General features: G+C 47.9%; 1 protein-coding gene across 3 annotated transcripts in view; it reads left to right on the forward strand.

The window, feature by feature from the left end:
* The window catches only part of Gria1 (glutamate ionotropic receptor AMPA type subunit 1), a 325,559-nt gene that overhangs the window by 227,909 nt on the left and 74,779 nt on the right, over positions 1-22,871 (forward strand). For all 3 annotated transcript variants that reach the window (XM_004666536.2, XM_045151919.1, XM_004666535.2), the window contains exon 11: positions 5,489-5,859. In XM_004666536.2, coding sequence (XP_004666593.2) covers positions 5,489-5,859 — 371 coding nt within the window. The remainder of the gene's footprint in view (positions 1-5,488; positions 5,860-22,871) is intronic.

Below are 22,871 nucleotides of genomic sequence, written 5' to 3' on the forward strand. Positions count from 1 at the left end.
ATGTGGGGGAGGTGTGAGAAGCTCCGACTGACGGCTTGGGTTGGGAGTGGCTAGGGATAAGTTTGCATGGCACATGGCAAGCAGAGAGTGAGCACTGAGCCCACCAGCACTGGGAGGAACAGAAAGCCCTTGAGTGGAACCGCAGAAGGCACTGGAAGGACTGAGGGTGCAGCTTAGTGGGTAGAGTGCTTGCCTGCAATACGCAAGCCCTGTCCTCCGTCCCCAGCTCCCCACAAACCAGGTGCAATGGCACACTCCTGTAATTCCAGCATCCAGGAGGCAGTAGCAGGAGGACCAGAAGTTCAAGGTCATCATTGGCTGTGTTGCAAATCCAAGACCAGCCTAGGCTACATGTCTCACAAAAAAAAAAAAAAAAAAAAGGCCATGTGCACTCCTAGCTGCTATTACAGGAAATGTGACACGGAGGAGACCCTCTGAGGCACTGAGCACCTCAAGCTGCATCTCTGAGCTGAAGCTCATGCTGAGCCCAGGGTTGGCTTTCAATGTGAGGCAGTAGGACGATCGTACAGGGAACGAGTCACAGTGACCTTGCGAGATGAACATGACCAAAAGAAAACTGGGTGCCAGAGGACAGTTCTCAGGGGCAGCTTTGTGAAGGTGGTGAAGGGGTTGAGGAGCAGCCTGGGCTTCTTCTCCCCTTTCGTCTTCCCTCTCCTGGCTTTCATTTTGGAAATGAAATTTTGGTTGATGGCGTACAGACCTGGAGGGGTCATGCTGTAGCTGGAGGCTGGTTTCCATGGGAACATCCTCCAAGCTCTTAAGGTCATTGTCATAACAACTGCTATGAACTGTTCACCTTCCCCAGCATGCATCCTTGTCTTCATCTCGTGTAATTCAGTTCACTTCATCAAAAGTCTGTGGCCTGGGAAGAACAGGATATGAGCAGCATAAAGACATGTCCCCTACACCCCAGTGACTGCACCTTTTGGGTGTCACTGGCTCAGCAGAGTTCTCGAGTGCTGGAGTCAGCACTGTGTGCCTCATGCTAGGGCTGGCCCATAGCAGCCCTTCACCCAGCCTGCCCCTCCACCTAGTTGAAACCAAGCTCCCAATGAACCCATGATAGGCCTGGTTCACTATTTACTTTTGTTTTCAGTTTATCTTTCCTTTATGTAAAAAAAAAAAAATTCAGGGCTGGAAAGATGGCTTAGCAGTTAAGTGCTTGCTTGTGAAGCCTAAGGACTCTGGTTCGAGGCTCAATTCCCTAGCACCCACATAAGCCAGATGCACAAAGTAGCACATGTGTCTGGAGTTCATTTGCAGTGGCTGGAGGCCCTGGTGCACCCATTCTCTCTCTCCCTCTCCCTCCCTCCCTTTCTCTCTCTCTCTCTCTCTCTCTCTCTCTCTCTCTCTTTCTTTCTTTCTCTCTCTGTCACTCTCAAATAAGTAAAATTAAATTAAAATAAAAAATATTTTTTTAAAAAATTTCCCTGAGAAAGAACTAAGGAATTGAGGATATATCTCCCAGCCACAGACCATCACTGAGATCAGGAAAGTCATTTAGAAGCCTTCAGATGAGTTCTCCCTGTGCCATTAAAATAGCTGTCCCTTGCCATCCTTTTCTTCCTCTAACAAACAATGATATGGGGGCGTTTCATCACATGGCAATGCCCAGGGCCATGCTGAACATATCACTCACATTCGTTCAATCGTTCCTCACCTCAGTCCCTTAAGGTATAAGATCATTGTCCCCATTGTATAGATGGGGACCCTGGCGGTCAGAGGTTACATGATGTGACAAGGGACGTGCAGCCAGTAACAGCAGTCAGAACCTGCAGCTGGCTCTGGTTCTCCACACAAGGACCTACTGCTTCTCTAGAAAGGATGTACCCACACCCTGGCTGTGCAACCAGTAGGAAGTAAGAGGTGACTCGAAGGTGTTCTCAGCAAGCAGTCTTGGCTACAGGTTGCAAATAACATTTCTAGTTCTTGCATGAATATGTCTTTGTGCCTTAATCATGGGTGTCTCCTTGTCTGTCCTTTACCAAAGCAGAGAGATTGAGATTCGTAGACAGATTCCCGGGTTTGAGTTCCAGAGATGCCTGCATGACTCTTACGCACCACTGGCCTCCTCTAGTGGTCACTAAACAGATGGGCCGTGGGTCCTTAAACCCAGGACTATCGTGGGAGTGTTCACCTGCACAGTGCCCGGCTTTCCGCACCCCGACTGGGAGAGCTTTCTGGACTGCATGCCTCTTTGTTGTATCAAAGCAGTCTACTGTTTCCCCACAGCATTTTCAGGTCTCATATAGCCAGTTTGGGGAGCCTCTTTGTCAGGGAAGGGTGGCCTCTGGGCCAAGAGCATCTCCTGTAAACTCTCACAGAGCCTCTGAATCTGGAAATCTCGCCCTCTGTATGTTTGAAATACATCCAGGTAGGTCCCTTGAGTTTGAGCTCCATTGTCCTATGGTGTCACCTTAAAACAACAATTATGGGCTGGGGAGAGAGCTCAGCAGTTAAAGTTGCTTACTTGCAAAGCCTGTCAGCCCAGGTTTGATTCCTCAGCCACCCACACAAAGTCTGATGCTCACAGTGGCCCATGCCTCTAGTGTTTGTTTACAGTGGCAAGAGGCCTTGGTGTGCCCATATTCATTCATTCATTCATTCATTCATTCATTCATTCTCTCTCCCTCTGTCTCTCTCAAATAAAAGCAAACTTCAAAACAATAAATTTATCACAAGTCTGTAAAATGTTCACACTTCAGCTAGAATTTTGGCTTTACAAAGCCACCTCATGAATAGGTGCAACAAGAATAAATACACGTTTTCTAACATTTTTTGGAGCTATTATACCCTTCTGGAAATTCTCAGTGTGCAAGGGCCTTCCAAAGGTCCTGAGAAAACCTCCCCCAAAGTAACCTGCTAAGCCTACTTCTAAAGTATTCAGTTTTGGTATGCTAATAAACACCTTCTGGAAATAGTACCTCAAGGGATGAATATTTACACTGCCAACTGAGCTGAGCATGAAGATGATGTGGGTCCACAGTGCTCTCGTCTATGACCCCTCTTATGAAATCATTTCAAGAAGTAGCCAACAAATGACTCCATGCCTCCCCCACATCCTGAGACACACTTCTACCACCTTCCAGATAACTTTTTGTCAAATCCTCCACACGGCTTACGTTAATTTTCTAATTCCTTTACTATATTATGTTAGAGAGTAAAGAGAAGATACTTTCTCCCTTTTGCTGGCATATAAGCATCGGAAGCTAGAATTGTCACTGGGGATGTAGCTCGGTGACAGAGCATTTGCCTAGCCTCCCAAGATGGTAGGCTCAATCCTCAGGAACACACACACGCACACACTGAGGATTTATGCAGTGGTGTTGGGGGAAGACAAAGAGGAATCACTCTGAGCCTCACACCTGACACCACATTGCTGTGCAGTTTCCCAGGCACCACGCAGCTCTTTATGCAGCTGAAAGCACTTCTCGATAGACCCCTTCAGTGAGCACACAGAGGAGAAGCCTCTAAGACACAGCCTGTGGGACGGCAGGCCCTGCACAGCACCCTCCGCGGCCTCACATCTGGACTGAAGTGCTCCATCCCAAGTGAAAGCCACCCTCGCTCCCACGCAGCTCTGCACAGACACGTCCCATTTCAGAGGCCAATGGCATGGCATCTGCCCACAGAAAACCTCTTAGGTTGCCAAGATCTCTCAATCTCAGACCAACAGAGTTCTGGGTTTTCCTGAGTAGATCCAGTACTTGTGGGACCACAGAGAAATAGGGAAGCCAGAAGATCAAGGTCTGGTGGCTCCGCAGCATCTCGCCCAGGGATGAACATTCCTGGCTCCCTTTCATGCTTACCAACATGCTGCGCTAGACGTTCAACGTCTGAATTATTGATGCCATTCTTAGAAGTCATCGTGGAGGAAAGAAATTGCAAACGTACTTGGCTTGCTCATTACCAGTCCCTTCTAGAATCCAGAGCAACTTGTCCAAGTCCTCCCCTCCTTCACTGCTGCTCCCACATGTGGCCTACTCCTGACTCAGCCATGGCCTCCCAGCCACAGCGGACCCTCCCTCTTGTGCAACATTCAGGACCTCGAGGAGGTAGCTTGAGTCAATCTAAATCCAAGGCTTACCCGGGGCTCCCAAGGAACAAGTGTCAATATATTCCCACTGTTGCCAAGAACGTGCAAGCAATCCTTATGTTTACTTCTGCCAGTTTAAATTGGACTACTTTTGTAAATTATTTATTTGTTTGTTTTTTAGCAGACAAACACACAAATAGAAAGTGAGAGAGAGAAGCGGTACAAAGTGTGTGTGTGTGTGTGTGTGTGTGTGTGTGATATGTTTGTGTGTGTGTGTGTATGTGTGTGTGATATGTTTGTATGTGTGTGTGTGATATGTTTGTATGTGTGATATGTTTGTACATGTGTGTGATATGTTCATATGTATGTGTGTGAGTGATGTTTGTGTGTGTGTGTGCATGCTCTGCCAGCTTATAACCCTTGAATGTAGGGTTCAGGACCATAGTTTGGCTACAGCTTCCAGCCTAGAGTGCACAAATCAGTACTCCATAAAAGCTTATCAAATTAAATTTGTCCTGATCATCTTGTTAGCCAGGATAACTTCGGTTGCAGGTAAAAGAAATCGAGGTCAGGAGAGATGGCTCAGTGGTAAAAGGTACTTGCTTGCAAAGACTTCCTCCCCAGCTTCAAGTCTCCAATACCCGTATGCAGCCGGAGTTTGTCTGCAGTGCCAAAAGGCCACAACAAATCTCTTCTCTCTCTCTTTCTCTCTCTGTCCTCTCTCTTTCTTCTCTTTCTTTCTCACTTTCTCTCTATTTGTGTGTGCGTCGGCTAATAAATAAATAAATAATTTTTTAAAATTTAATTCACAGTGGCTGAAGCAAACATAAGGATTTGTTGCACGTTTTTGACAGCAGGGGCAGGGGGAATATACTGATGCCATTCCCTTGGGAGGCCAGGGTAAGCCTTGAAGGTAGAGTGACCCAAACTGCAACCGCAGATCGTCCCCTGCATTGCTCAGCTTTGGCTCTCAGGGCTGGGTCTCACTGAGTCACATAGGCCCTTGTGTGACTCAGGATAGGGGAGCCGAGAGTGTTGAGTACATACCCCTGGGTTATATGTGCTTCCCTACACAAGCAACATGGTCAGCTGCAGTCCAGGTTGGAGGGCCAGGAGGAGGAGGAGGAGGAGGGCCAGGGACATCTCAGACCACAAGAAGACAGCAGGGCCGCTAGGTAGACGCAGACCTCCTTCTTACAGGCTGGGTGAAACGCCACTGGCCACCAGAGCTGTGGAGAACAGTGGAGCGTCTCCCCTGTAGTTAGCGCACTGACTGTCCCTCGGTCAGTGGTTATTCCACAGTCAGAGGGCTGGACTTCTCATGTTCTTTCCCATCTTCACAACCCCAGAGAGACGGAAGAACATTCACAGTGCAGAGGGGGAGAGAACACGCGGCGGTGCCCAGCTGACTGGTGTCATTGCATTTTGCAGAGAGCAGACGTGGCAGTGGCCCCCTTAACCATCACCTTGGTCCGGGAAGAGGTCATAGACTTCTCCAAGCCGTTCATGAGCTTGGGGATCTCCATCATGATAAAGAAGCCACAGAAGTCCAAGCCAGGCGTCTTCTCCTTCCTCGACCCTCTGGCTTATGAGATCTGGATGTGCATCGTGTTCGCCTACATCGGCGTGAGCGTCGTCCTCTTCCTGGTCAGCCGCTTCAGTCCCTACGAGTGGCACAGCGAAGAGTTTGAGGAGGGACGAGACCAGCCCGCCAGTGACCAGTCGAACGAGTTTGGCATCTTCAACAGTCTGTGGTTCTCCCTGGGAGCCTTCATGCAGCAGGGATGCGACATTTCCCCCAGGTCAGTCAGCTCTTCTCAACTCCGTTGCCCAGTATCGTTTTGTACTTAGGGGAAGCAAAAAAAAAGGAAGAAAGACGGGAAACCTTAGAGGTGGAAAGTCTTTCTAGACTTGGCTGTACCCTGTGATCCAGTGCCCCTCACGGCCAAGTGTAGGCTGAGTGTCGCGTTGATCCGGGCGTGTCTGTGGCCGCACAGTGTCGTGGGTTGCCTGGCCAGTGCTCTGTGGAGACGAGCAGACGTGAACTGTGACTGGCGTTTGACAGTGGGGAGGGGCAGGGAAAGAGGGGGGCCCGGCGTGGTCCAGCTCACATCCGTCCAGCACTTCTCGTGCCCGACGGAAGCAGAAGGTGGGCCCCCCCCCCCGTGATCCCTGTTTCTTAAAGCTGCTGCACTCATGCAGACGGAGGGTGGCTGGCTCGGCCCTGGTCCAGCCCTGAGTGGTGGGAGCACTGGGCTGTGAGTCAGGGCAGCGCCGTCTCGGCACAGGGACTCTCGGGGTGACCTTGGGCGAGTCCCATCGCCCTGCCGGACCCCAGCTCCTTAGTGTCACTGAAGCAGGGCTTCCTGCCCTTTTCTTGGTTCTGAGGAAGATCCCAGAAAGGTGAATGTGTGTGATGATGTGAATTTGCTTCCTGCGGTTCAAAACTATGGAACCCGAGTGAGTCCACTTTTGTCTGGTTTATACTTTGGACTAGAGGACATAATGTGTTTTGAAAAGGGTACTTTTGAAGCTAAATGGAAGAGTAAAAAGCACCGGTGGACTGTGGATGGTGGGGGGTGGCGTGCAGAATCTGAAAACTACCAATCGAGACCAATTTCCACATTGGCTGGCCTCCTGTCGTGATGGGCAGTGCTTTTGAATGCGTTGAATGCGGGGCCGCAAATCCCCTCCTTGAGCGTGTACGTGAGCACTGGCAGTTGCTAATGTCTGTCAACTCTCTTTCCAACCGCATGTCCTTGTAGATTATTACATCGAAAAATCAGGCAGGGAGTCCCTGGTAAAGAATTTGGCCACCATGGGTCAGTCAGGGCCCCATCTATATTAATATCCAGCCCCACAGGAGCATCTGAAGGCATATGTACCCGCTTACCTACGTTTTGTATTTGAGTATCAATGTGGACCAGTACTACTAAGGGCCATGGAGTGATGCCTTCCTAAATTGTCTCCCCCAGGGATTTATTTAGTCTGCTGTATAATTTGGAAAATCTCATCATTTACCATCAGAATTTTTTTTTGTTAAATAAGAAGACAGTCAGGGGGTGGGGGTGATGTGGGAGAGGAAGTGTGAGACTGGGTGCTTAGCCAATACTGGCAAACACATGGTGGCAAGTAGAAAGAACCAGGCAGGGGAGGGGGGACTGCTTAAAAATAAACCAGGCCGCTGGGTAAACAGTGGGGAGAAATGACGCCCGTCTAGTGGGTGTGATACACAGCCATCGAGACATGCAGACGTCATGCGCTTGCTTTTCTCAGTTCCTTCCTTCCTTCGTGAGTGGGCACCTCGTATCAGAAGCCTTGTGGTCTGTCTGGGCATGTGCCCACCATCCTGCCACAATCTCAAGTGCGTGGCTCACAAACAGAACCCGCTGTTGGCATGATCTTTTTAACTTTTTATTGACAACTTCCATATACCATGATCATAATCCCCTCCCAGTGCCTCCCTGTTCTTCCTCCCAAGTCCCCCCTCCACTGAATCCCTGCTTCTTTCCAACAAGTCTCTCTTCTACTTCGATGTCATGATTTTTCCCTCCTGTTATGCAAGCCTTGTGTAGGTTGCGTCAGCCACCGTGGGGTCATGAGTATCCAAGCCGCTTTGTTTCTGAATCACAGTTTTGCAAACACCTTTCCCCTTCCTTTAGCTCTTACATTCTTTCTGCCACCTCTTCAGCAATGGCCCCTGAGCCTTGAAGGGTGCAATAGAGATGTCTCACTTAGTGCTGAACACTCCATTGTCACTTCTTAGGTCTTTGGCCTTTTCTGAGTCACTATTATTTGAAATAAAAGACGTTTCTCTACCCAAAAGTGAGAGTAGCATTAACATTTGGGCATAAACACAAGGGTTTACAGGACAGTTTGATAGGCATAGCATGTCCATTTAGCCATACGACAGTAGTAGTGTTTCCCCCACCCAGGACTTACGACCTCCTCAGCCGTGACCTGTTGACTAGGTTTTCAGTACCAGGCATGAATTCACTACACTAGAGCAGGCCTCAAATCCAATCGAAGAGCAATTGCTTTCCCCCAAAGCAAACATTGTCAGGCACGTTTCTGTTGAATCTGTGAAAGTTTGGCAAGGCTTGTCCAAAACAGAATGGCAGCCGCCCTCTCAGGCAGACTCACCCATTCACCAGCTCACCACAGCCCCATGTGACCTCCTTCACACCTTTCTTAGGTGCCCCTCCTTGGAGATGGGAGTCTGTCACCTCTGGCCATCGAGAATTTTCAGATGGCGTCCCTTTGATTTCCATGTGTCCCACTAAGGACTGACACCGTGGTAAAGATTAGACTGTTACACCCCTCCTCCCTGACTCAGTAGGACAGCCCGTTCTGTGCTTTTGGATTGGACTGGCACTGGTAAAATGGAAATCACAGCCTCACCCCGAGTACTATTGTGACGTCTAAAAGAGATGGCTTCATTTAGAACCTGTAACACATTGCTTAGCTGCCACATAGAAAACCCACAAAAAGGATATGATTTTTTTTTCATTTTTATTGATTTTTTTTTTTATATTGGACTGATTAAAGTTCACTAGAAGGAAGGGGGCCGCTGCTCACACCGCATTATAAATCTGCACCTGTCTTCTCGAGCATTCCACAGGGAAAACAGAAGTAGCCAACGGTTCAGTCCAGAGACTGGCAACATCTCAATTCCCATAAGAACTGGGAGGACCTGTGATGCTGGGTGAAGGAGCCAGTGGACATGGAAGGAGCTGTGACCATAGGGCTGTTCCAACACAGAGACACTGCCTTCTCAAGCCTGCAGAAACGGGCTGCGGCTGGTTGGAGTGTGTGTGACAATGGTCCCTGGAAATGCCCATCAAAGAGCAATGGCCTGTAGCTACGTCATCTTACCTTGGCCCAAACAAAACATAGGGGAGAATAGACTGCACAGACCATGGCAGACCATGATGGCCAGGGAGCTGTCGGCTGGAGCCCTCACTTAGGACACTTAAGAGTGACCTGCCTTAACACGCGTTCTTGTAGTTACCATCTCTTCCCAAGGAGCATCATTTCATTTACTGGGCTTTTCATGTGTGTGCTCATGTTCATGCATGTGCACATTCACGTGTGTACAGTAGGTCAGGGACAATCTTGAGTGTCATCCTCAGCAATGATGTCTGCCATTCTTTGGGACAGGGATCTCTAGTCTCTGCCGCCCAACACTGGGGTCCTAAGCCTGGATCATCACACATGGCATGTTTTATTTTTTTCCCTAGTGTGCATGCATGTGTGTAATACAAGTGGATGTGTGTGCACGTTCATGAGTGAGAGTGCGGGCACACATGTGCCGTTGCACACCTGTGCAGGTCAGAGGTCTTAGCCACAGGGGTCAGTCCCCTCCTTCCCCCTTGTTCGGAAGCCGAGGCTCTCGGAGTTGCTCACCTCTGCTCACCAGGCTAGCTGGCCCACAAGCTTCCCCGCCGTCCTGTCTCCCCCACACTTCCCTACACAGAGGCACTGTGATTACAGGTGCCCGCAACAGCATCCAGCTTTTGTGTGGGTTCTGGGGATCCAAACTCAGGCACACGTGCTAACTCAGCAAGTCTTTGATTTCCTTTGACTTCTCCTCAGCTCAATGCTCAGTGTCTTTGCAGGGTCTCAGGGTTGCAATCAGGACCTTGTGCTTCTCTCCAGAGCTATCTCCAGATCTAAAGAGTGCATCATACGTTCCCACTAATGTAGTATTTGGGAGTCCAAATTCCATCAAATTGCATGTACCTACACTCACATACAGATGGTTCTCTCTTTGTATTGTGTCCAAAGTCATCAGTAATGTCTAGTAACCAAAACCCAACAAAAGGTGGTTGTCTTCAAGCACCAATAGCACCTGATTGCAGTAACATGAGTGGGCTGAGGTTAGCAAACACAGGAGCAGGCAGTCACCTGCTCAGTGACATCAGGAGAAGTGTTCTGTCACTCTCTTAGCCCCATCCTCTCGTTTACACAATGGCAGCCCTAAACTCAGGCCACCAGTGTCGCCAGCAATATCTGCTTCCTCAGATCAGGAAAACAAAGTTTAACAAAATTGCCCCCACCACGCCAGTGGGCACTTAGGGTGGCCAAAGAGGCTGGGAGGGGAGGAGCTGGGGCTTTGTCCATCTACAGTAGAAGCCATGGGAATGAAGGCTGCGGGATCGTCTTGCAGCCCTGGCCATTGTACCTAAAGTCAGTGTTTACTGAACTAGGACCACAGTCACATTAAAAACCATCTGGAATTAGCTCTTTTCATCATATATGCCAGCAAATGACCCCTCCCAAAACTTCCCTTTGAAATGCTCATATGATAATTTGAGGACGTTTGCAGTCTCTTTGACCATTAAAAGCTAAAATGAACCTTTGCTGTGGTAACAGATTACTGGGTTTTGTTTGCCACTTGGTTGATAGTGAGATTGGAAAGCAATCCATAAATGGGTCTGGTAGACCTTGCTTCTTGTGCCCAGAGATCTATTTTAATAGGTGTTTTTGATTCCTTTTTCCACCCAAAGAAACATTCAGAGGAGTATATTATTAAAAATGAAACAAACGTAATTCTAGACAAAATTTATCTTTAGTCCCCACGACTTTCCTTTTTATATCTGTCATCCCAGTTTGTGGGCAGCGCCATTCATTTTCTCAGCAGACATCACCAGCTGCTTGTGGCACACACGGCTGGGAGGAGCTGAAGATGTGTTGACATCCTGGCCATGGAGCCTGTGCTCAGGAGGCCTGCGTCCTTTCACATTGCTGACACGAGCCACCAAACCGGACATGGTTTATAGGAGGAACAAAATTTATTTGAAGCTTGCACATCTAAGGGACGTTCCATAAGGGCAAAAAGTCAAAAGCCACCTCCAAAAGCAAGAGCAAAAATGGCATCCAAACAGCAGGGGCCCCAGGCAGAACTGACTCTGCATATCTTATGCTGGAATTCAGATCCATATCCAAACACATCTTAGGGCTGGACTCTAGGATCTCCACCACCCAGGCAACTTGAGATCGAAGTTACAAGCTTCAATGAACTCCTGAACCTATTGGAGGGCATCCATTCAAATACCACACCTTGCTTCTAGAAGCTGGAAGTTTAGTGGTATAAATAACAGTTATAGATGTATAGATTGTGATATGCCATGGATAAGATCAACCTAATATTAGCTGGGTTTGGTAGGACATACCTGTATTCCAGGCATTCAGGAGGCTGAGAGATGAACTGTCATGAGTTCAAGGCCAGCCTTGCACTTCCTGCTTCCAGGGCTACAGAGTGAGACCCTGTCTCAAAATAACCTGTTGGAATAAATAATAAAGAAAATAGAATTAGAGAATACCTGCTTAAAAGTGTTCTGGGGCAGGAAAGAGTCCAAAGTAGAAACAGAAGGCCCAGACAAGAGGCTTTCCCGGCTGTCCAGGGGAAGTGCTTGGGATGGAAGTTATGGTGGCCATGGGCGGGGATTTACAGTCTGCTTGGAACTGACAGACATTGCTGATGGATGGAGTGTATCTATGAAGACCAGGAGGGAAGCATGCAAGAGGAAGGGAGTGTTTGGAAGCCATGGAGCCTCCGCTTCAGGGACAGATAGCTCTGAGTAGATCTTGGGAATCTCCATGACATCCATATCATCATGGTTGGGGAAACTGAGGCCCAAGAAGAAGAAAGGACTTTTTTTTCTCTAAGACCACTAGGCAGCACCCATGGCCTGTTGATGCTCAGACCTGTCTTCCGTCCCAGGCAATTTCCATATGAGGCTCTCTGCTGCTTGTGAGAGGAGAGCCTCCCTCCTTGACACTCTTCTCCCAGCCTCCCCCAGTGGTCTCCAGGGACCCAGTGCTCTTCCAGGTTTAAGCAGTCTTGGGAAAGCAGAAAAGGGTGGGCAGGAGGTCCCTAGAGGAACAGAGGAAAAAGGGAAATTATCATTCCAGCCTCTGTACCTCCCCCTTGTATTTCTGATCCTAGGCTGCTGGAGCATGGGTGGTAATTAGCTCCACCCACTGACAGTCACCTTCTCTGAGAAGTCTCAGGCTAAGGAGCCACAGCACTCTGGGAATATCCCAGAGTCCTACATCGCACCCCCTCATCCCAGCTAATTTTCTTATGGGGGGGCTTGTAATTGACCCTCCATGGGAAGAGTGGGGTGGCCAAGGAGGAAAGGTGACATAGGTGCTCCATGCACACCCGACAACTGCATCACATGCAGGTTCCGCAGCCACCAGCATAGAGAGACTGCGAGGAAGCTTCCTCCTTCTGCAGCATCCTGCTCTCCTCCCTACCCTCCAAGACATAGCTCTACAAGCCCATTTCCCTTGCTCATCCATGTGTGTGCGTGTGTGTGTGTGTGTGTGTGTGTGTGTGTGCATGTGGCCAGTCCAGTTCTCCCTTTGCACAGGACACACACAGTAATGTTCCTGCTGTTGTCACCTCAACCTCTCAGAGGGCATCTTACTATCGTCAGCTCTGCCGTGGGGTTTCCCACATCTCTTCCTTCTGGAGCCAGAGCCTGCCAAACTCATTCAGAATCTGGCATGCTCCTGACGTAGTGGTGCATGCCTGGAATCTGAAATTTGGATTGAGGAGACTGAAAGAGTTTGTGGCAACATAGACTACATAAAATGTTTCCAAAGGTGGACTGGGCAGGCTAGAGAGATAGTTGAGGCAGTAAAATGCTGGCCTTGCCAGGATGTAGACCTGAGTTCGGTTCCCAAAATCCATATCAAAAAGAAAGCTGTGCATACTGGCACACACTTGCAATCCCAGCTTTTACGAGGCAGAGATAGGAGAATCCCTGGGACTTGCTGGCCAGCAAGTCTTGCCTCATGTTCTGGACCAATAGGAAAAGCGACCTAAAATGGGGTGGCCAGGGCTGGAGAGATGGCTCAGTTGTAAAGCACTTGCCAAGCAACCATGAGAGCCTAAGTTTGGATCCCAGCATGTATGTAAATGCCAAGTGGGCTTATTGCCACCTATAATCCCAGGAAAATGGAGGAAGGAGACCCCCAATGCTATCTGGCTAGCTAGACTAGTTCTGGGTTCAAGCAAGAAGCCCTATCTCAATATATAAGATGAAGAACCATTGGGAAGATAATCCAAATTCAGGCCTCCACACACCTGTTTACAGGCACCTGCACACACATGTGCCCACACTTGTGAAGGAAAAAGTGACTGGCATTCCAGAGTAACAACACTAAAAGTTGTCCTCTGGCCTCTGAATGCATGCACACACATGTGCACGCTCACCAGTACACAAACATGCACCCGCAAATGCACACACATGTATACACATGTAGAGATTGTCCAGAGGCGTACTCCTAAATACATAGCACACATGTGTTGAATGAAGATGTGCATGTTTATAGTAGCCCACTGTGTCATGTTTTTTTTTTTATTGAATGGAGAAAACAATCAAGTGAGGAGAAATGTGAATTACCCAGGGCCACCCGGTACTGGTCTCAGAATAGACTTGAGAAAAGAGAGAGGAATTGGAGAAATTGGAGTTGAAAAGAACCCCAAAACAACAAAGTTCCCTCATCATTTAATGTTGCCAGTTACCTTGCTATTTGCATATTTTCACCCCTTTTCCGGGAAAATTCAAAATCCAGGGCTGGAGAGATGGCTCAGAGGTTAAGCCCCTTGCCTGCAAAGCCTAAGGACCCAAGTTCAATTCCCCACTACCCACTTAACTCCAGGTGTACAAGGTGGCTCATGGGTCTGGAGTTTGCTTGCTAGGGGCCCTGGGGCACCCATTCTCTGTTTTTCTATCCTCCTCTTTCTCTGTCAAATAACATTCATTTAAAAATATTCTAAACCATAATTTCCCTTGTTCCCACTTATAATGTGTTGGGGGAACTTCAGTATGTACCTTTGTCATCCTCTTCCATCAGACTCAGCAATGCTATTTTATAGACGAAAAGTGGGCTCGGGGAGACCACTTCTCTGGCCCATGGGCAGTCAGGGAGATCGTCTCCCTTGTTCACAGGTACTAGGCAACCTGGAACATAACCTGTCTGGGTGAGTCTCGCACCCATGATGTGTCCTTTACATATGGCTGTCTTCTAAGCTCAGAAAATTTCTGAAGGTAACTTAGGAATTCATGAAGTAAACTCATTCTTTTTCTCCTACAGGGTTCCAAACTTCTGATTTATTTTTCCAAAAGGGAGTCCTTTTGCTTCATTTTTATCATTTCATTACTATTTTTCTTTATAATACTGTGGTCTTTAAACACCTCTCTTCTGGGGGACAGGGGACAGAGGGCAAGCACTCAGAAGGCCAGGTCTGCCTTAAGGGCAGCATGCCAGCTGAAGTGAGGAATGTGGTGAGACAGGGCCATCAGGGCTGCAGCTGTGTGGTAACTGTGAGCACAGGAAGGGCTCCAGAGCCCCAGCCCAAAGCGGAGGAGGGCATGTTTGCAGCTGTGGCCCTTTAGATGTGAATCATGAGGGAGAGGATTTGAAAAAACAAACAAAAAAAAAAAAAACAGGAAACAGCCTTACAATCAGGAGGTCAGAAAGACCCGGTACACAGGCATTTATGCTCTGGGGCTTTGCAAGCATGGCGGCGTATGTGCAGAAGGATGCTCATTCCACTGTTGTCATACAGAGCTGAAACCAGACAGTGTTTGTCAGTAGAAGCCTGGCCAAGATGCTCCAACTCCCCATTCCTGGTGCAGGACACAGATGGTGAGGGTTTGGACAAGGATGGCAGTCTACTCTGTAAAGGCCTTCAGGGTTTCAGGGTCAGGAAGCTGATGGTGAGGGACCTACTGGTCCTAAATGATAGGCTCGCCTAGCACTTCCCTCTCCCTCTGCCCCTGGGAACACAGCAACAAGGGGACTGGGCTCTGCATTTCACTGAGTTAGAACAAGTGATTTTCTGAGGAAGAAACCATTAGCTGGGTTAAGGAGAGTTCTGGGTACCAGAGACTGTTCCTAGAAAGGTAAGTTTTCCACCAATGTCATGGGGAAAGAGAAGGGAGACCCTCAGGGAGAAAGACTGTGAGGAAAGGACCCGAAGGGCATGTATTTATCCAAGGAGCCTGTCAGGCGTGACCATTCCTCCGCATGGCCTGGCCTCAACTGACCAGGTTAAATGATCCACTCGTTCCTCAGCTTCAGAGTGCCTGACTTGCTGGGAGGTCCTTGGAGTGTCATCTAAGAAATTTCTGGGCTCTAACACCAGCAGTTGCCACCAGCAAGAGCTCAAGGAAGTAGCCCTCCACCTCCTGGGGAACGTGGATTAACGTTAAGTTCAGCCCATCACGGTAGAAGCCTTGGCAGCCGCATTCTCACGCTCAGGACTCTGACAGCCATGACCGATACTCAGGGAGCCACTGGACATGCTGCTGCCACCAACCGGTTCATCCCCTGAGTTGCTGGTGTAAGGGAGAGAAAAGCATAGGGCAGGGCCGGAGAAACGTCTTCGTGGTTAAGGCACATGTCTGGGAAGCCTAAAGAAATCATTAAAAAAATAAATATGTGGGGCAGGGAGATTGCTCACTGGGTAAATGCTTGCCACGCCAGCATGAGGACCTGAGTTCAAAGTACCAACGCTCATGCAGTAGCTGGGCCTGGCGGCGCGCACGTGCAGTCCCAGAGCTGACCCGGAGCTCACCGAGTAGGCAGAGCAGCAGTCAGCGAGCCTCGCGGATCCTCCTGTCTCCTCTCCAGCCCGGGACTGTGAACACACACCACCCTGTCCAGCACTTTTCCATGGGTTCTGAGGATCAAAGTCCTGGTGCTCGTGAGCAAACACCTTACACGCTCGGTCCCTCAGTTGATCATTACCATGTTTACATGACACTCATTTTGAATGGAGAGATAAAAACATAACAGTTACACATCAATGGAAGAGCGTACATAATTCTTCCTATGGAGCCAGGGTTGAGCCCAGGGACTTGTTTGTGCAGTGAGCTCTCTACCACCAAGCTACAAATGACATTATACAGCGCACATCAAAACATTATGTGCAAGCGAGGGAGGGGAGGAAAAAAAAATATTATGTGCACTGTATAATGTCTAAATCAAGTTAAACTATCTATTTCCCCCAAACATTCATCCTTTTCTTTTTGGTAATGTAGCAGACAGATTCAGGTTGGCTGAGATGAACTTCCAGACGAGGCACAGTTACGGAGGAAGGGATATTTAGTGAAGCTTACAGATCAAGGGGAAGTTTTATAATGACAGAAAAAGCTGTCCTGCTCTTACAGGACCAGGCAGAGAAAGAGAAGCACAAGCCAAAAAGCCAAGAGCCACATAGCACAGCACACTTCAGAAACTCCAGCTAGGCACACTTTATATATCTTTAGATTGAATTCTTAAACCCACCACCACGCCTAAGATCCACCCAGTGACACTGCCTCCAGCCAGGTGGCTGCAGATGCAAACTACAAACTAATAAAACACTGAATATATTAGGGGCTATATATTTAAACTACCACATTCCACTCCTCCTGGCCTCCAATAGATTTTAAATTATCACACATTGTAAACTGTATTTAGTCCAATTTTAAAGGTCCCCACAGTCTTAACTAATATAAGATAGTAAGACCTGGAAAATCAAACAAGTTAAGTACTTTCAACATATAAAGGCACAGAGTTAACTTTTTTAACAAGTATAATATATTGTAAGGAGAGACTAAAATAATGTAAACTCAACCACCATCAAACAAACATTAAACTTTCGTAGTTTTTTTTTTTTTGGTTTATTTTTATTTACTTATTTGAAAGTGATAGACAGAGAAAGAGGTAGAGAGAGAGAGAGAATGGGCACGCCAGGGCCTCCAGCCACTGCAGACGAATTCCAGATGCGTGCGCCCCCTTGTGCATCTGGCTAACGTGGGACCTGGGGAATGGAGCCTCGAACCGGGGTCCTTAGGCTTCACAGGCAAGTGCTTAACCGCTAAGCCATCTCTCCAGCCCAAACTTTTGTAGTTTAAGTACAATATAACCACAGACTGACAGTTTTCAGATTTTTAAATTTTGTCCCTTGATCTGGGCAGACTAGCTAGGGAATACTTTCTATCATCCCAGGTCAACCATGTGCTCCATGGTAGCCCTTATTCAGTCCTGGTATGCCCAAAACATCTTTAGTCTCCATGTAAACCATGGTCCATCTTTCAAAGGCTCATTTAGCCTCTCAGGGCATCGGGCCCTGCCTCATGTTGCATCTCAGCAGTGGCTCCTGGAACCATGTGTGATTCATGACCGGGTTTTTTTTTTTGTTGTTTTTTTTTTTTTGGTATTTTTTCTTTTATGTTTTTGAAACCAATGCCAAGAGTGTAAGATACAGTCATATTTTTAATTTAGGAACAAAATAAATTGAAAAGTGGGGTTTTTTTTTCTATTTAACTCTTTCCAAAAGAGTTTGCATTTTTCTTTCTTTTGTCTTTTTCTCTTTCTTTAAGAGTTTGTATTTTTATGATAGTTTTTTTTTCTAAGCATCCTTATTTATGGTAAAGCAGCTGGGCCATCTTCCTTAAGATTTTTAATGTGTTTGACAATAGCAGGTTCAGTAACCTAAGACCAGTCTCAGTGTCTGTAATTTTAACTTGTTTAATGTTTTTTAGCTTAAAAATCTTAAATATCTCAGTCCAATTATCTTTAGCTAAGCATATCAGTCCATTACAAATTTAAGTTTGACCAACTTCTCTGGGCCTGGGCATCAGAACGTAGCCAGCCGTTATGCCAGTAGCCCAGTTTCAACAAAGTGTTCTGTAATCTTTTTTTCTGCTTAGAAAGTTTTAAGTCAAGCCTCAAAGTTTAATATTGTTTTTACTTAGTATTTTCAAACTCTCATCAGAATAGTCCATAAAACGTGGCTTCCCATTCCAGAAGGCATCTTTAATTGCAAGCACCGGGTCTACATCCATTGGCCCAAAACAAAAGTTTTAAAAGATCAAAATCCACATGGTCAGGTTCATTTCACCCCACTCCTGGGAACAACTTCTATAGCAGACAGCTTCAGGTTGGCTGAGATGAACTTCTAGACCAGGCACAGTTATGGATGAAGGAATATTTATTGAAGCTTACAGATGCAGGGGAAGTTTTACAATGACAGAAAAAGCTGTCCTGCTGTTACAGGATCAGGCAGAGAGAGAAAATCACAAACAAAAAGCCACACAACACAGCACACTTCAGGAACTCCAGCTAGGCACACTTTGCATATCTTTAGATTCAAATCTTAAACACATCACCACACCTTAAGATCCACCCAGTGACACCACCTCCAGCCAGGCAGCTACAGATGCAAACTACAAACTTATAAAATTCTACACATAGTGAGGGCTATATATTTAAACTACCACAGGTAAACACATATAAAACTCTCTTCTGACTTTCTGAGGTATACAGTACACCCAAGTCATCTTTAGTTATGACACTGTGTCACAGCACACCCAAGTTTCTTGCTCTTGTCTCACTATAACCATAACTATTGATCCATCTTTCCCCATCTCTCCCTCCCCTTTGTTTCCCAGCCTCTGGCAGCCACTATTCTAGTCTTGACTTCTGTGAGATCAGCTTGCTACATACCTAATCCATGCCCGGCGTCTTTCATTTAACGGTTCCATCCATGTTGTGACAAATGATGGAATCACATTATTTTCAAGACTGGGAAGTATTCCATTATGCATGTGCACAGCATTTTCTTTATATGACCATGCATGGTTGGACCCTGATGTTGGTCCAGTTTCCCAGCTCTTGTGAACGGTGCCGCAAGGAGCGTGGGAATGCAGAGAGCTCACGAGCAGCACCTGGCCCTCACCTTGCACAAGGCACATTGTTAAGCATCATGGAAGATTCGAAGAGCCATGTAACCTGAGAACAGACCTCTGAGATGTTCATAGAACCGAGGCACCGTGAGGAAATAAATAGGTTCGAAGGGAGAAAGTACATTTGAATTGCTCCTGAGACCAGGGTTTATTGTTGCTAGGTAGAGAAAGAGAAAAGTCAATGGGGACGATCTGGTTTGGGGTTTTATACCAGCAGCCAACTGAAGCTGAAGTATATATTATTGACGCATGCCTTAGACCAAGGGTCACAATTCTGAAGTCTCTCTGTCTTCCTTTACATCCATCACTCTGTTTCCTGTCTGCTCTGTCCCTGGCCTCCCACCAACCAATTATTCTCTGCTAAGAGCTTCGTGAGCTCCCTGGCAAGTGTCTCCTGGTCTGGCTGTGCTCCTGGCCTATTCCAGCCAGAGGAAAGTCCAGAGGCTGTTCCCAGGAGCAGGAGGAAGGCTGCCAGGCGCAGCATTTCTGCTAGAGGACTTGGCAGTGCCATTCATCCCAGCCCGGGCTTGTTTCTCACCTAGGTTCCTGAGCAGGAGCTGGCTTCACAAGCGTGTATGATTCACTGGCGTGACTCTCCCCTGGCAGCAACCTATCCCCTGCCAGACCAGGCCATCCTCCGCTCCCTCCCAGCCACCTGCTTTTGTATCCTCATGATCAGTGGTGCCAAGGTTTGCTCTTCAGACTGACAGATACTGCCTTGGCAGGAGTAGTCCACAGGCAGAAATCTCAAGCAGAGTAGTTAAAACAGTGGGCTCTGTTCATAAACCTGGCCTCAGTTCTGCCTCTTACACTGATTTGCTGTGTCCCAAGGCAATCAGCTTTTTAGCTTAAGAATCTCTACTCCTACTGCCCTACAACAAATCACCCCGAACTTGTGACATAAAATGACAGACTTTTTGTATTTAGTGTTGTGGTAGGGTGGGGGAAGGTGGGGTGTGTGTGTGTGTGTGTGTGTGTGTGTGTGTGTACAGATGCACATGGCCCATGTGCACACATGTGGAAACCAAAGTAGAACCTTGGGTCCTCCTGTCACTTAGCTGGGTGCTTCCTTGACACAGAGTCTCTCACTAAACCCAGAGCTGCTGTTTTCAGTTAGACTGGTTGACCAGCAAGCCCCGGTGGGTTCTCTGCTTGCCAAGGGACTGGGTTCAAGTGCGCTTGGCCACACCTAGCTGTTTATGTGGCTGCTAGGGAATCAAATTCAGTGTGAAACGGACCCTGTCAGTCTCTCATGCTTACACAGGAAGTGCTCTTACCCACCGAGCCCTGTAACGGACTTTTTATTATGTTCTTGAGTTCTGTAGCTGAGGAGACTTGGAAAGAAGTACAGCAGGGTGTCTTGTCTCTGCTTACGTCTGGGGCCAGGGTGAGAAAATGCAGAAGGCTCAGATGACCGCGGGAATAGGATCGGGGGTGGGCTCATCTGAAGGCACCCTGCTGTGTGGCTGAGAGAACAGGTGTCCTCTGGGTGTCCCTCGTGGAGTTCCTTGCGGCATCGTGGCTAGGCTCCAGAAACAAGTGACCCCGAGAAGCAGACAGAAGCAATATTGCCTATCAGGAACCCTCCTTGCTGGTGACAGTGTGATTTCTGCCATAGTCCCAAACCCAACCACATTAACATGGAGAGACACAAATTGTGCCTTTTCATGGGATAACAGTCATACTGTAGAAAGAACACATGGAATGGGAGGGGTTATTGTAATTATATCCTTAATGAATCTATAGGATGCAGTTTTAAAAATCATAACTTCTAGGCTGGAGACATGGCTCGGTTGGTGGAGATTTTACCGCATGGATGAAACCCTGATCCGTTCCTCAGCGCAGCGTGAAACCACGTGCGGTATCCCACAGCTGTAAAGCACTTGAGCGATGGGGGCAGGAGGCAGAAGTTCAGGGTCATCTTTGGCTACATGGCAAATTCAAGGGCGGCTTGGACTATATAAGACCTTGTCTCAAAAAAAAATAAAAATAAAAAGAGAGAGAGAGAGAGAGAGCCATGTAGTTTATTTTGCAATCAACTCATTTTATATTTTGGAAAACCAAGGTGGAGAGATTTCTCGTAGCCTGTTAAGTTAGCACAGCCCTTTTTTTTTTTTTTTTTTTGAGGAAGAGTCTCACTCTAGCTCAAGCTGACCTGGAATTCATGATGGAGTCTCAGGGAAGCCTTGAACTCATGGCAACCCTCCTACCTCTGCCTCCCAAGTGCTGGGATTAAATGCATGCACCCAGCAAGCACTTAGCATTTTATAGCCCACACCTTGAAAAGCAATTTTATTATAAATGATTCAGGTAACCCTTCACAAACAATGAGTCGTTGTTGTTTTCAAAAGGCTAATACTTAGATTCGAATGCCTTTCAAGTTACGGAAGGCCTTCACTTTCCTCATAAGCCCTAGGGGAATGAGGAATGGCAGGAGAGGGCCAGAGCTAGGCACCGTCTCCTTGTACCTCAGCAGAACCACAGTAGGTCTGGATGTCATGGCCTTTGCTCTCTTGACACCATCCACATGGCTGCTCCTCCCCACAACAAGGGTCTGAGCAGAGGGCCATGAAAGGCAGCCACTTGGACCTGTGCCCACGCTCACCTGTGCAGACGGGAGCAGGAAGCATGGGGTGGAGGGAGAGGGGCTGCAGCGGTCTGAACATAAATGGCCCCAAAGCCTTACGTATTTTCTTAATACTTTATTTTTATTTATTTATTTGACAGAGCAAGAGGGAAAGAGAAAGAAAATGGGTGCGCCAGGGCCTCCAGCCACTGCAGACGAACTCCAAACACTTGTTCCCCTTGTGCCTCTGGCTAACATGGGTCCTGGGGAATTGAACCTGGGTCCTTTGGCCTTGCAGACAAACGCTTTAACCTCTAAGCCATCCCTCCAGCCTAGCCTTATGTACTTTTGAGTAAGCTTCCTACTTAGCCTGTAGCAGGTGGATCCCTGATGGAGGAGGTGTTTCGCTGGGGGCAGACCTGAAGTCTAGTCTTTAGGCGTTCAGAGCCAGCTAACACACGCCGGGCCGGCTGGCGTCCCCCTGCTGCGGATGTGTGCTGAAGTGAGACAGTGTCATCCACCAGGATGAGGCTTCCCCCGGATTCTGTAAGTCGGACATCAACGCCTTCCTCTCATAAGCTGCTTCTGGTTGAGTGTCTGTCCCGGTGGCGCGGTGACTGACACAGTGGTCCATTCCTCACCGCAGCTGTGTGGAAGGCCTGGCTGAGCCGAGACAGCTGTGGTGGAAGCCATGTCACTCGTGACCCTGGGCCTCCAACTTCAGTCTGAATGACATGATCACCCCGAAGAGAGAGAGCTGCCGAGCCTAGCGCCAGGTTCTGCTCCCCTTAGGACCAGGCAACACCACACCAAGCGGTTCGTCCTCCGTACTGACTGCGGGCTGACTGACGCATACCACGGTGACTTCACAAGTCCAGTGTGTCCTGGGCCCTGAGTGCCATCCATGGTGACCCAAGGTGGAGAGCTGGACATGGAGAGGTCAGTCCTCAGCCACCGTCTGGCCCTTACGTGTATGTCACCATGCATGTCACCACAAAGCCCACGGCAGAACAGGAAAGCAGGCCTTGTAGGTTCTACCAAACAGTTGTCAGTGGTCACGCCATTGTCTTCATAACTGCAACTTCTTCTACCTGATGGGTCTTTGCTTTCAGAAGTCATAGATTGTGACATGCTGGATGAAGTCCCTCAAACATCCTCCCCCATTCACACACAATTTTATTGAGTTGCAACACAGGTAAGTAAGTCCACAATTTATTAAAACACATCTTTAAAAAAAATTTAATTTTAACTTATTTACTTGAGATAGGGAGAGAGAGAATGGGTGCACCAGGGCCTCCAGATACTGCAAATGAACTCGAGACGCATGTGTGACCTTGTGCATCTGGCTTACTTGGGTTCTGGGCAGTGGAACCTGGGTCCTTTGGTTTTGCAGGCAAGTGCCTTAACCACTAAGCCATCTCTGCAGCCCATAAAAGCACATTTTAATTAATTTCCACAAGGGGAAAACCCCTGTACAATCAGCACACAAATT

This window comes from Jaculus jaculus, chromosome 6 (assembly GCF_020740685.1).
Source record: "Jaculus jaculus isolate mJacJac1 chromosome 6, mJacJac1.mat.Y.cur, whole genome shotgun sequence".
In the NCBI taxonomy this organism is placed as follows: Eukaryota; Metazoa; Chordata; class Mammalia; order Rodentia; family Dipodidae; genus Jaculus; species Jaculus jaculus.